General features: G+C 43.9%; 1 protein-coding gene across 1 annotated transcript in view; it reads left to right on the forward strand.

The window, feature by feature from the left end:
- Window positions 1-225: 225 nt before the first annotated feature.
- METTL24 (methyltransferase like 24) overlaps window positions 226-13,606 on the forward strand; it is a gene marked incomplete at both ends in the record, with an annotated part of 45,342 nt that continues 31,961 nt past the window's right edge. Inside the window, one exon of the mRNA XM_082276979.1 lies at window positions 226-519. Coding sequence (XP_082133105.1) covers window positions 226-519 — 294 coding nt within the window. The remainder of the gene's footprint in view (window positions 520-13,606) is intronic.

A 13,606-nucleotide genomic window follows, 5' to 3' on the forward strand; every position in this document is an offset into this window, starting at 1 on the left:
GAGGCGCGGAGCACCCCTCGGGCCGCCTGCGGCCGAGCACCGCTACGTCCCGCAGCCCCCGCCGGGCCGGGACAGGGGCATCCCGGCCCCTCCCCGGCCGGCCCCGCTCGGGGCGGGGACTCCTAAGTTTCGACGGCGGCGGCCGCGGGGCCCGGCCCGCCGGCGGCATGAGCCCTGCGGCGGGGCGGGGGGGCGGCAGCACCGGGCAGGGCAGCCCCCGACGCCATGCCCAAGGAGCGGCCGCTCTGGCGGGGCGCCGCTTTCCGCCTCTGCCTTCTCTCCGCCGCGCTCTTCCTCTGCCTGCAGCTGGGCATGAGGCGAACCTGGTGTCCGGAGGAGAAGTCCCGGGACTCGGCGGCGGCGCGGGCGCCCGCCCCGTCCCGCGGCGCGGAGCAGCGCCCGGGCGCGGCGGCGGCGGGGGGCGGCCGTCGGAGGGTCACCTACGTGCGGAGCGGGCGGCGGGGCAGCGCCGCGCCCGCCTGCTGCGCCCCGCAGCCCCCGGGCGGCCGCCGCAGGAAGGTAGGGCGGGCTCGGAGGGAGCGGCCGCCGTGTCGCGACAGGCGACCCCGGCTCCCTGCGAAGGGCTGAGCGTGAGCGGGCACCCGGGGCGGAGATGGGGCTGGTACCTGAGAAGAGGCGGCCGGGTGTGCGCTGGTGAAGCGAGGTGGTGTGGTGTCATGACGACTTCTTGGGAAGTGGTCGAGCGACTTTTTGAGCAGTGCTGCTCCGCTGCAGGGAAGGGCGAATGTGCTGGAGCGGGGCTGGGCAAGGTGAGAGCTCGGTCTGAGAAGGTGGCAGTAAGCCCGAGTCACCAGGTGGGCTCCGCAGGCTGATGCATCCCCAACAGGATCAAACTTGGGCAAAGACCATGGCCTTTGGCGTTCTTGGCATCTGAGTGCCATTTCATTCTCAAAAGGCTATCAAGAAATGGTCCTAAGACCTGGTCTGCGTGAGAATTAGTGAGTTAGTGAATGAGCTGGTAAATGAACCTGTAACTAGGTTCCTATGTGACAATGACTGTAAAGCCTTTTGGGGAAGTGAGGACCATCATTAGGATCTGGAGTTCAGCAGGAGTGAGGAGTGCCAGTGCTATCTTTACCCCGCAGTCAGCTGCGTGTGTGGCCAGTAGTGGGATGTCGCCTTCTTCAATGATCTCCATGTTGTCCTTGGTTTTGGCAGATGCCACGCTCTCAGGAACCGCTTAGAGGTTCAAATATTTATTTTGCAGAGTTTTCTTTGCAGTCTTTCAGGGGGGGAAGAGCCAGCTTTGAGGGCAGTGAAGGAGTAGTTTGTCGTGGGTTTCTCAGTAGTTTTGGGGTCCTGCTGTCAGGGTGCAGTAGTGATGGTCTGTGCGGGTTCTTAAAGAAGCTGGAATGATCATGAGGAGGAGCACATGGGATTTTGCTAGAAATGAGACCACCTTCCTGGTCAAAGTAAATAACTGTTTCTGATCTTTGCCTCAACAAGAATAAAACCAGTTTTCTGCAGAATGGCTAAAGCTTGTCCTTACTCCCTTGATGAAAAGACTACTTGCTAACGTCCAAACCACCATCTGACCAGATGTTCTGTGATTGTGGGGTCTCAACTGCAAATCTGCTTTCTTCTCTTTGCCTGTTCCCCCCCAGTAATTAATTTTCTATTTCATGAGGAGATGACAATGAACTCATGTATAAATTGACTTCTAGGTTCAGCTCATCTGGGAAACCGATGGAAAAAAACTGCTACTTTCTGCCTCTGGGTTCCTGAAAGGTTTAGAAGAAATGACATAATCCCTTGCTTCCTTCACCACTGTGGCAGTGATGAGGAACAACATTGCCCCATATTTGTTCAGAATAATGACTGTGTGATGTTCTGTTGTGCTGTGGTATTGATACCACATTGAGGTACCTAGGTCTTGCAGTGTCAGTTTTTGTGATTTTTGTTGTCAATGCTCTGCTACTTGGCATTATCCTAAACCCCAGCTTTTAAATTATTCTAATTATTGAAGAATTTCAGCATTAATAGGGAAAAAAGCTATAATCCTGTGGATTCAAAGAGTTTCTTGAAAATATGCTAAGAATGGTGTCAAAAAACAAGAGGCAAAAGTAATGCACATCCTAATTTAGTTAATGATTTTTGAGGCAATCCTAGTGGGGAAGCAGAGGAGAGGCTGCTCATTTTACCTGAGAACTGGCAGCACCTTGCAGTGTTGGAGAGCTTGAGGCTCTGGAAAGCCCAAGTGTGTTTTGGTGCATCTCCAGGTGACGTGTGTGAAAGAAACATCACTGCTCTGGTTTGTGGTGCTGGCCATGTTGCTGCTGAGGTCTCATTTGAATCCCTCAGTTAAGTCAAGGGAAAAATATTAGTATATATAATAGAGGGTGGAGTTGTTGCCAGGTTAGGTTTGAGACCATGAAGTGCCTTCTGTGTTCAGCTATTTGACTTGAATATGTTGCTTCAGGCTAAGAAAAATCTGCTTAAAGATAGGGTTTTGGGGATAACAGGACTGAACTTCCAGGGATTTCTGGTCTTGAAATAGAGCTCTTAAATAAAAATATAGGGGGAAAAGTAATGGTAAAATAAAGTGAAAGTGGTCTGAGGTCTGTCATTTTTTCATGAGAAGAAGCACAATAGCTAAAATAAAATTTAATGGGTGATTTTTTTTTTTTTTTTTTTTTTTTTTTTTAGTATCAGGAAACATGGTATTTCACATCAGACTATTGTAAGACAAGATAGGAGCATTTACCAAAAACGTCTGCTTAAATTGGTGGTCTGTGGCTTCTACTAGCAGCTCTGGAGAAAGGCATCAGGGTGCAAGTGCTGTCAGTGTGCTGTGCTGCTGTGTGTAGATGCTGCCTGGAGGAGAGGGACAGGCTCCTTGCACAAATCTGTGCTATATCGGGGTGGGATTGCTTTTTGCTGTGTCTTTTATGTGTTTTCAATGTCTTCTGTCTGCCTGTAAACTACTGTCAGTCCATTTCTAAAGCCTGCAGAGGCTTTCAGGTATGGGAGTTTTTTCTCTCCTGGTGTTTATAGGGATGGTGTTGGACAATGTTGGGATGTGTGAGCCAGCAGGATGGCAGCAAGGAAAAATCAGCGAGGCCAGACTTTGCTCTGTTTGCCTCTAGTTATATACTGTTTGCCTAGTGCCTCTAGGTTATAACTCTGCCCACACTTACATCACTGAATTAATGCAGAAGACTGATGAACAGAGTGTTTCCATAGATGAAGTTGAATATCCTACTTTGTAGCTGTATAAAAAAATAAATTGCAAAAGCACACAAGGGAATTATTTGGTGCCTACTTTGAATCAACTTTAAAGTTTCCTGAAGCAGGGTTGTGTTATTTATTTCCCAAGCACAACTGCAGTCAAGCAACCAACACCACCAAAAGGGGAAAAAAAAAGACACAGACAGGATGGGAAAGATGGAGACTTGTCCATAAATGGCCCCTAAGTCTGCAGAAAACTGCCTGTGCTTTTCCTGACCACTGGTGAGGCTCTGTCAGCAGAGACCATGACTGTGCAGCCAATGGGAGCGTTTGACCACCGAGGTTCCAAGTGTCTGTGCCTAAGGATGCATACATAAAAAATGTTAACTGAAAGCAGCAGGGACTAAAGTAATTTAGCTATGTGACATCTCTGGGAGCTGCTGGAGCTGCCTGTTGTGGTGCTTCAGAGAGCTGTGCTGTTCCCAGCTGTTTTGCTCCTGGTTGAGCCTATGAAAGAGCAGATGCTGCTGCTCTTGCTGACGAATAACAAGCAAGATTTGACACTGACACGATATGATGGTTATCTGAAGAATGGGAAGAGTTTTGTTGTGCTGCAAGTGTAAAGCAAATGCAAGTTCATAATCCCACTTATATTTGGTGGAGCACTTAAAGCTGCATTGTTGCTAATAAAATTATGTTTATAAAGTGTGATTCTAAGCTCTGGTTGTGTTAAGCACTGACCTGGTAACACATGAAGCAGATAAAAACTCCAGCTACATGGAAACACACAGATTTTGCCCAGTGTACCTGCTCCTGCAATAGATATTAGCAGGGTGTGCACCCACAGAGCGTTGCGGACATGTGAGGTGTGTTTTAAAAGGTTATTCCAGGGTGCCATGGCAAAAGAAAAAAAATACTGCACTTGGAATTTGAAATAACAGCAAATTCTTGTCACAATAATTGCAATAACAAGGTTATGTTGGCTCTTGTGCACTGAATTTGGGAGGAGCCCTCTTCAGGAGTCTGGTTGAGAAAAGCTGGAATTTCTTGCCTTCTGGGCAGATTTATTTCCATGGAGGTGGGGAGTGTGGTATGCTGCCAAAGTTAACCTGATGTTATTTTGGATGCTCTTTCATGTCGTACCTAGGAATATAGAAGTATTTACCTTCAGTGATTAAAAGCAAAGAGTAAGATCTTGCTGCTGGGCCCATTTGTACTTTGCCTGGGATTATAACATCTTTTGTAACATGATGTATTATTGCCTAAAACCAAAAACTCTTTTGAGATTGTATGTTTTCAGGTGTTACTTACACTTGTATAAATTTGTCTTTTGGTTCATTATAAATGCAGACTAATTGTCTTTTGCTGTTTCTTGTTGGATTGAAGGTTTTGGTTTTCTTTAAATAGGAACTATTTCCAAGAGGTTACTGCTTCTCTGCAGTGATGACTGATAAGAGTCTCATCTTTAATTGTCTGCAAATTATTTTGGAGTTACAGCCTTGAAATTATGTGGAATAATTGTTTGGAATTTAGTAATACAGCAGGCTCATAATAACCTCATTTGATTTAGCATTACACTAGTGCTAAGATTTTACTTAAATTTACATTTGGGTTTTAACTTTGGAATGACAATGCCGTTTATATTTGTCAGTGCTTGTAAGTGTAGGGCTTATGCCAAGAGTCCTTTTTAATTCTTCTAGAAATCTGGTTAGAAAAATGTATCAGATGTTTTCATTGCCTAATTGCATCGTAGTGTTTTCAAGCTGGCTTCACATCTTTAAAAATATGGTGAGTTTTGAGTACTGCTTTTATAGGAAGTTACTCTGCCTCTTCATGAGGAAGAGCCAAAATTCTTGGAGGGAACTTGGTTATTCTGAAGTTAAATCGATCCGTCTGTCTTTCTGAAGTTAAATTTATCCATCTGTCTTTCCACATCCCGTGGTGTAATTGCTTGTCTGTTTTGGATCGAGACTTAACTTTTATAAGTTTATTCATTCTGTGTGCCTGGAGCAATGTTTTAAGATTACACCAGAGTTTGACAGGACAGGGCTTTGGGAGCTGTGTAGGGGGTCCCATCAGGCTGTGTTTGCAGGGGCGGATTTGCCCTGGCTGAGCCAAACCAAAGGAGCCACATGGGTTAAAGCGGCCTCTTGGATCTCCAAAGATTATTCCGGTTTCTCCACCTGTGTCCCAGGCGTGACGAGCTTTACAGCGCTCATTGCTGTTCCCTAAGTGCTGTGTTGAGGTGTGAATAACAGCCTGGCTTTGAGGGTTGCGAGTGGCACGTGGGATGCTGCTGCAGAGGAGTGCAAAGCTGAAGAGCTGGATATTGGTTATTCCTTGGAGTGTGTTAACTCTGGGCGCCTCCTTTAATAACAGGTAGACAAACTGGAGAGAGTCTCATTCAGAGGAAAAAGGTGCTAAGAGATGCAGGAAGGCAAGCCTGCAGGCAAAGCCTGAAGTACTGGTACTTGTTTTGAATGGGGAAAAGTAGGTTTTGAGGGAATGTGCCAAGACTCTCCAAATTAAAAAAAAAAAAAAGTTTTTTTAAGGACATAATGACCGATTGTTCCCTAGGTCCACTGGAAGTAGGACAAAAAGTAACTGGCTTTATTTTCAGGCAAGATATTAGGAAAATCTTTTAACTCTGCAGTTGGTAAGGAATGGAAAGACTCTATAGAAAAATGTGAACTGTGGGTATCCACACAGGGAAGGTCTAGGTATGTTTTTCATTGTGCTTCCGGGCAACCTCCCGAGGTCCCTCTGGCTACATTTACCTGCTTTGCAATTAGAGAAGCAGTCTGGCAGATACAATGTAATTAGCCAAACTGGAATTTAGCCTGAACAATGATCTAACATCCATGGGATAAGGAGAGGTAATGGGGTGTTCTAAGACTATAATAAGCAATATTTGCCATGGCTTAATACCTCCCTAGAGAGACCAGACCCCACCATAATTGTTCTGTGTGATGACTTAGTGGACCCCAGAGTAGGGGCCAATAGTTGACAACTTTTTTCCCCTCCAGCACTTGGAGGTCTCTTAGCAAATATAAACTGACCCAAAGTTGCTTATCTGGTAAGATTAACTCAATATAGGAGTTTATGGCTTCAATATGTTAGTACCTGGGGAACAGCCTTGGTCTGATTTTGCTCAAATATTCAGGCTAATAGCACAGACTGAGTGAGGTTATTGTCCTTGGAAGAAAAGAATAAACTTTTATTGAAAGCAGTTTTCATCAGCTGATAACCGAATCTGGGGAGCATCAGCCAGCTCTGCCTGTAAACAGTTGCAGCTGAGGTATCAGAAAGTACCCAAACACAAGAATCCTTCTCCAAGTAGTCAAGGAATAGCAATACTGGGCTTTCATTGTATTTTAACTGCAGATGAAATGCATTTATAGTATACCATAAAGAGGAGATGGTAATGTTTTTTCTGACAATGATGTCACTTGCAAACTTGTGAGGTAAATGACCACTAAGAATAACCTTGATTCTTACATACTTTTTATTACCTGAAATAGTTCTTCCTTTGTGAATTTTTGAGAAGCAGATGGGTAATATTATTCTTCAGAAAGTCATTACAGCATTATGAGACTTTATATCCAATACCATAGATTTCTTTCAAAATCTTTCAAATACCTGCTCATGGCTTTCTTTTGGCATATAAAGACAAGAGAAGTTCTTCTAAGTAGCTGTGGCATGGGAAAAAAAAAAAAAAAAAAGGGTGTTTAAGCATTCTTAAGGGACCCAAGGATCGAGGTGATAATTTATTCTGCAGATGCCTTGCTCTGTGGTGGCCATTACAGTTGTGCCATTGTTTCCTTGAACCCAGAGAGACAGTTCACAGGCCTTGTACAAAATGTGAATCTTTTATGACTGCAGTAGCAGGTTGGAAAAAAAACCATTCCTGTTTTCTGTTTTCAGCTCAAACTGTTTCATGGGGCTGCTCTGGGGGCCAAGTGACCTGAACTGCCCAGTAGCAGTGGCACAGTTAGTGCCAAAAATGGTCTTTTGTCACATTTCATGTTTTGAAATAAGAAGTGAGGACAGTTTTGAGGAGACACAGCTTTCCTTGCTCAAGCAGCAAGGAAGGTGGCCAATATTTCTATGTTCTTTTCTAAAATTTCCTTCTGTGGAGACAGAAGTGTCCAGAAAGAGAGATTTGAACAGGTAAAAATTCTCCTTGATAGCCCTAGGGTTTTGACTTTACATTGCCAACCTTTATCTGCCTTCTTATGAGACAAGTGTTTAACTTCATTGCTAGTAAGGTTTTCATCCCAGTTAGTCCAGTCAGTTCACATCAACATTTACTCAGCCAGCCAGGCAGCTAACAGAGACGTGTCTGCTTGGGGGCTGCATGGTAGGTGCCAGCATGCCAGATATCTCTCTCTTGCCACTTTTACTGAGCTATGGCCACGGTTCAGACTGAGGTGCAGCTGGGGGATCTTTGGTGTGAGCCCAGAGCAGAACTCTAGTGGCCCCTGACAAGGGGTGCAGAACTGAAATCCTGCGGTGAGGAACAAAACCCTCTCACAGCTGCCTTGCAGACTCGTGCAGACAGCGTGACGAGTGCATCATCACTTCTTACAAAACAGATGTAGAATTTGGAGATTTAGATAGCATTAGGGAGGGACCTCCAGCCTTTGCTCAAGCAGTCTGGTTTGGTTGTCAGGCTGTCCTCCAGCCTGGCAGTGATGGCTGCCACTCGTGGCACAGATTAGATAAAAGATTTGACATGTAAGTGAGAAAGTCTGTGTGAACCACCACTAATCTTTGATGGCATCTGCAGCACAGCCCACTCTTATCACTTGTTCTAATATTAACCTTGAGCTGAGTTTGTCTTGGATGGCTGTTCAATGCTCCAGATCTGTGTGCAGTGGACATGAGTCATTTAATCAACTTGAGTGTTTTTGTAGCTAGAAGATACGCACCAAGATACTTTTGTGCATGATGAAATGTTGTCCAGAGCCCTTCTGTGTTTGTAAGTCTAGGTCAAATGACCTGCAGTTCAGTGGAACAACTGAAAGAGGGGAAAAAGGTGTGAATCAATTTTTCTTTCAGTTGTGGTATATGGCATATGTATCATGCAATCTGTATGCATACACTCACCCTAATGCTGTTTATTTTAGTGGTTTTGCCTACAAAAGTGGCAGGGTGATGTGCTGCACTATTTTGAGTTGGCCAATCTCTCAGGGTAATAAAAGCCATGTGCACAAATGGACTGACGCCTAGGGTAACAGAGAGATGAAAGCCATGATTTTGAACTCACTCTCGTGGCAACAACTGGGTCAGTTTCAGGAGATGGCGGAAATGTTCCCAGCTGTTTATGCAGTGCTAAGTGGAAGGGCTTGGATTTTCAATGATGTGTTGTTTCCCCATCTGATCTTCTCTTCCATCTTCAGTAGTCTTGCTTTTGAATGTGCCATCAAGCTCAGGTGCCACCAGGAAAGGCTCTGTCTGTGATTGCTCATGAACTGCACTGTCAGAGAATGGGTGGATGGAGTATCCTGTGGTCACTGCTGACCCTTTGAAAAGCACAAGTCCTGAGTGTGGCTCTGGGGGAACCCCTGGGTGGTCATTTGGCTCTCTTATTAATTTTTTGCAACATTTAAAAACTAGTGCTGTAATTTATGTCCACGCTGTCACATGTATAAATGAAATAAATAAACCTTCCCTTGTGTCTTTGTGTAATGATAAATGTAGTGGTTCCAGCAGCTATTAGAAGACAGAAATCTTGCTTCTCACCAAAGTCTTCTCAGTTTGCTTTGCAGACTGAAATAAAATGGCTTTTCAGAGTTCTTTGAAAGTCAGAACAGAATTGTTCTGGCTTTGCAAATTGCAAATCTGGGGTACTTGTGAGAAACATCATTCCTGATGCCACCTCTCCCTGTCATGCAATGGAGGCTGCTCTTGTCTCTGGCAAAGGACGAGGAGGACTTTGCAGTGGATCATTGGCTTTTGAAGTCTCCTGGGACTGTCAGGCCAAGCCAACTGCTTCAGATTTTATATGAAGAACCTCTGGGTTTACATTCTTGTGGAAGAAAGAGCTAACCAACAGCTCATTTAAGAAGTGACCCACTGAAGTTTAGTTGGGGTTCCACTTTCTGATAGATTTCAGATGCAGCTTCAGGTGCAGGGCCGTGAGTTCTCCTGGAAGAGACAAAATTCTGTGTTCTTTCCAGGACTGACCTTGTGGCTTCTGCAAACTGAAGGAATTGAAACCTCTGCCCTTCTTTGTATGTGGAAGACAAACCTGTGGGCCTTGAGAGCTTAGCAAGGAAACATCTGCAAGACCCTGATAGGCAACTTGTCTGTCTTAGGGATATTGCTAAAATACATTCTTGCTATTAGTTTTGATGAGGTAGGGTCACTTTTTGTGTGTGTGTGACATGGTCTGCTGGGGAAAGTTAGCCAAGACAAAATTATGGCAGAGAAGCAAATATCAGTGATGTGCCAGGGGCTGGACCTGGTTGGGAAATGTGTGCATTTGAAAATGATGTTAGAACCAGCAAACATTAACATCACAGAGTTGCTGTCACTGCTTTGTCCTCCCGCTTTTTGCCTCATCCATCCCCAGCCCTCTTCCGCATTCCTCTCCTGGCAACTAGCTAAGTCAAATAATCAACTGGGAGCTTCAAAGTCAGTGCCCTTTATTTAGCATCCTCTTTCATATTTTACAAAGAGACACTGTTTGAAATGCTAGGGGGAAGAGATGGTAATGTCTATTGATATGGCATGTAATGTTAGAAAACATCTGCCACTTAGAAGCCTAAAAATTATAGGAATCAGTTCCAAATCTTTCTTGCTCCCTACAGAGTAGATGACAGCAGTGGGGGAGTGAGATTCATCCCATAGATAAACACCACGAGGTAGGAGCTGTCTGAAAAAGCCCCCAAATTTTTAGTACGGGTGCCGTGTCTCTTTTGGTGTTTTCCTCATGGTTGTTCTGCAGCACTGAAACTTTCAAAGAAGTGAACTTTGTTTCATCCTGAATAGGGTGAAGCAACAACATCATGTTCCTTTTCCCTCCCTCTTTTGAGAAAATTAAACAAGAAGCAATTATGTGTCAATTGGTTGCTGCTGAGCTGAAGTGTTTCTTCTTCGTTAGATGTCTTGATTAATGGTTTGATCTTGCAATTATTATTCATTATGAAATCTGTGGGAATTCTGGGTGCATCGTGAGTTCAGGGTCAAACCATGTAGTTTTTCAGTACTGTATCTGTATAATGCTCTGAATTAGTGATAAAATATTGGAAAATATCCTTGCTTAGAGAGGATGGTACATATTTGCCCAAGCCCATCCTCCATGGGCTTATGATGCTTGGGTCTATACTTGTTTTGAATAAAAAATATTTCAAATTTATGGGCTTTGAAATGAGCTTGATTTTCTTCTCTATAGACTGGAAAATAAATGTATCAGCTTGTACTTAAAATCCTAACAATTTGTAAGCCAGCTGTTGTTCCCTTTCTAGACAGAGTGAACTAATTGCCCAACATGCTGTTTTATTTTATTTGGAAGACTTTTACATAGCTCTAGACTAAGGGCACTAATCCATAGCCATATTAAAAAACAGGAAAGGGAGTATGTTTAAAGCTAGAATACGTTTCATTCTGTGAAACTGCATTATCTGGTTTTACTGACTAATGCTTTTATGAAATAAGGAATTAAAGAAGAAAAAAAGTTAAGTTTGGCTTTTTGAGTCTTCCCTGTCTATCCAGTAAAACCCAGTATGACGAAGTGAACTGATGGTGGGTTGAAGGAACAGTACCCTCAGTACCTGTTTTAAATACTCTCTGTCTTACCTTAGGGTTTTACACTCTGAAATCTAAATACCAGTAGAAGTTCCTCAGCCTTTTGCTTTACCCATGGATAAGAGATGATATTTACTTGCTTTATGAGATTATAGACGTCTAGTGACAAATACTGCCCTCTCTTGCTCCCCAGGCACAAAAGGTTGCCCTGGTACTTACCCAGGAGGGGAAGATGAAGAGGAAGGGGTTTTCTGATCCTTCATACCTCCCTTTAGTTTGGAAGGTGTGGTGGACCATTTCTGTTTATACATTTGCATTCCACTTGGATTAGAGAGACGGCTGCACAAGTGTGAAATGCTCCTATTTGTGTGAAAGCATTGGTTTTACTCTAAAGCACCTTCTTTTTCCCCAGTTCTTAGCCTCAGGCAGAGGCTCTGAAGTCAGTGGGTAGGCTGCCAGAGGCATCCCTATCTGTAAATCACAGTTTTGTGTTGGAACTTGCACAAAATAAACTCAGTTTATCTGGCTAGCTATGTATTTACTGATGAATTCTGTTTGTTGTATGCTGTGGTTTAAATATTGAAGTGAAGTCAACCTAGAGGAAAATAGCTTTATTCCCCTATTGTATGGATTATGACATCTCCATATTTCTCAGCCAGAGCACTTCAACTAGAGCAGTTATGAATACAGGCTGAAGCCACGGTCTTGCCTCTGCCTAGCAGAAACTGAATTTGACAAGCAGTGACCAGTAGTTGCTGTATCTGTTTCTTGCTGCTATCCTTAAGTGTTGGCAAAGGCATACGGGCACTGGAAAGAATTCAGCTGATTGAGCTGCTTAAGCAGTCTTGTGAATTTACTTCCATAAATTTCCATCTGTTCTGGCTCCTGGTTTTATCTCCATTAGATATATTATCATGCTGACAGCCTCTGGATAGCGCTGGAATGCTGCCGCCCGATTTATTCATTTTATTTTAGAACCATAGCAAAGAAATCTCATTTGGCTATTTTCAAAGCTGTATGTCTCTTAGAGTAAAATCAATCTCTCTTTTAATAAATGTCTATTTCTCCCATATGTTGCTGGGATTTCCAGTGGCAGAGCTGTTAGTCTTTGGTGACCTTTGAAGGTCTGAGGAGAGGTTCCCCAGTGCAATACCGCCCTTTCCTACCCCTGCAACCCCCAGATTCTTTGGCTGCAGTGGATTTATTCCTCAGAGTTAGTGAGGAGTGGTCGTTACGCTGTGTAAGTTATAAATTAGGTGTAAAGCTTCCTGAATACATAAATACCTACAAATTAATATTTTGGCAAGTCTTCTGAAACCCTGCTTCCTGTAAGTCCCAAACTGGCACTCAGGGTGATGGTGAATTTACAGGGATGTCCACAGTGGCTAATGTAAACCTGGCAAGTGAGTTACCAATACCCATTTCCTGTGGAGTTCAGGGTTGCGATTTGAATTCAATGGAGCATTAATCACCTAAATTCCTCTACAGATCTGGCTTCCTCATGCTAATTTTGGAAGGTGCTCTTAATTTTACCAAATCAATTTCTTGATTCTTAAAGTGATGTAAATTCTGTCACTTGAAGTCAATGGCAAGCATCCTTTTGTCCTGTGCATGCTTTTCTTATGAGACACTTTTTTAGGGGAAAAGACACAAACCTGCAAGAGGAGTTGGAGGAAGCTTGAGTGTGGGCTTTGTGTGTGAAACGCAGAACCTCCCAAGGCACCGAAGTTTTTGGTGTTCTGCACGGAGGTCGCTAGTGCAGCTCGCCTGCAGGTAAAGGCAGCAGTTCCCCCCAGAGCAGTAATTTGTATGCGTGTGGTCGATTTCATACCATCAGATGGGAAATGAGAAGCAAAAGGAGCAGAAAATAAACCTCAGTATTAACAAAAGGAAAGCAGAGGTGAGATGCTTGATGATTGCTGCCTTTCCAGGGGTTGTTACGTATTCATGTTCAGACTGATTTACTCTACAAAAGTAAAGACTCTTGGTTTCAGTTACCATGCAGTGACTCAAAGCTTGTCTAATGAGAATTGAAGTCAGAAAATAGTTTTCTTCATTTCAATGTAAAACTTTGCCTTTTTTTCCTTTTCCCTGCTAAGTTGAAGAGTTTTACTTACTGGTGCAAACTGCAGCCTTGTGAAGCAAGTGCTGATAAACTGCTTTTAAGTGGAGCCCTCGGCGTGATGTTTGGAGCTTCCTAAATTGACTCTTGCAGCACTCCCATCCTTCTCTCAGGCAGACAAATGTGTGCTGCACTGCAGAGACTTGGAAAAGATGATGCGCAGAGAGTGAGGAGCTGGGGGAGATTTAACTGCATCCTAGACGTTCCCTCTTCCATAAAATAAAAACACACACGACCAGACATAGAATTCTCCATACACAGATCATGCTGGAAACCCATTTAAATTGGAGATACACTCATTAATGTAGAAAGCACTCTTATCACGGGACTGGTTTCCATGGGCAGCATTTCCTTTCCTGAGCAGCCTTCCTGTGTGGGAAAGCCTGACTGTATGTGTGACACGTTGCTTGCTTTTCTTGGCACGAAGGTATTGTTCCTCAGCCTATTGTTCCAACATCAAATCTTTGGATAAGATCATGGAGTGGATCCTCCTAGAAGACATGTTAAAACATGCTGAAGACAGGGAACTGTTTAGGTACAGCC

This window comes from Coloeus monedula, assembly GCF_965178545.1.
Source record: "Coloeus monedula genome assembly, chromosome: 2".
Lineage (NCBI taxonomy): Eukaryota > Metazoa > Chordata > Aves > Passeriformes > Corvidae > Coloeus > Coloeus monedula.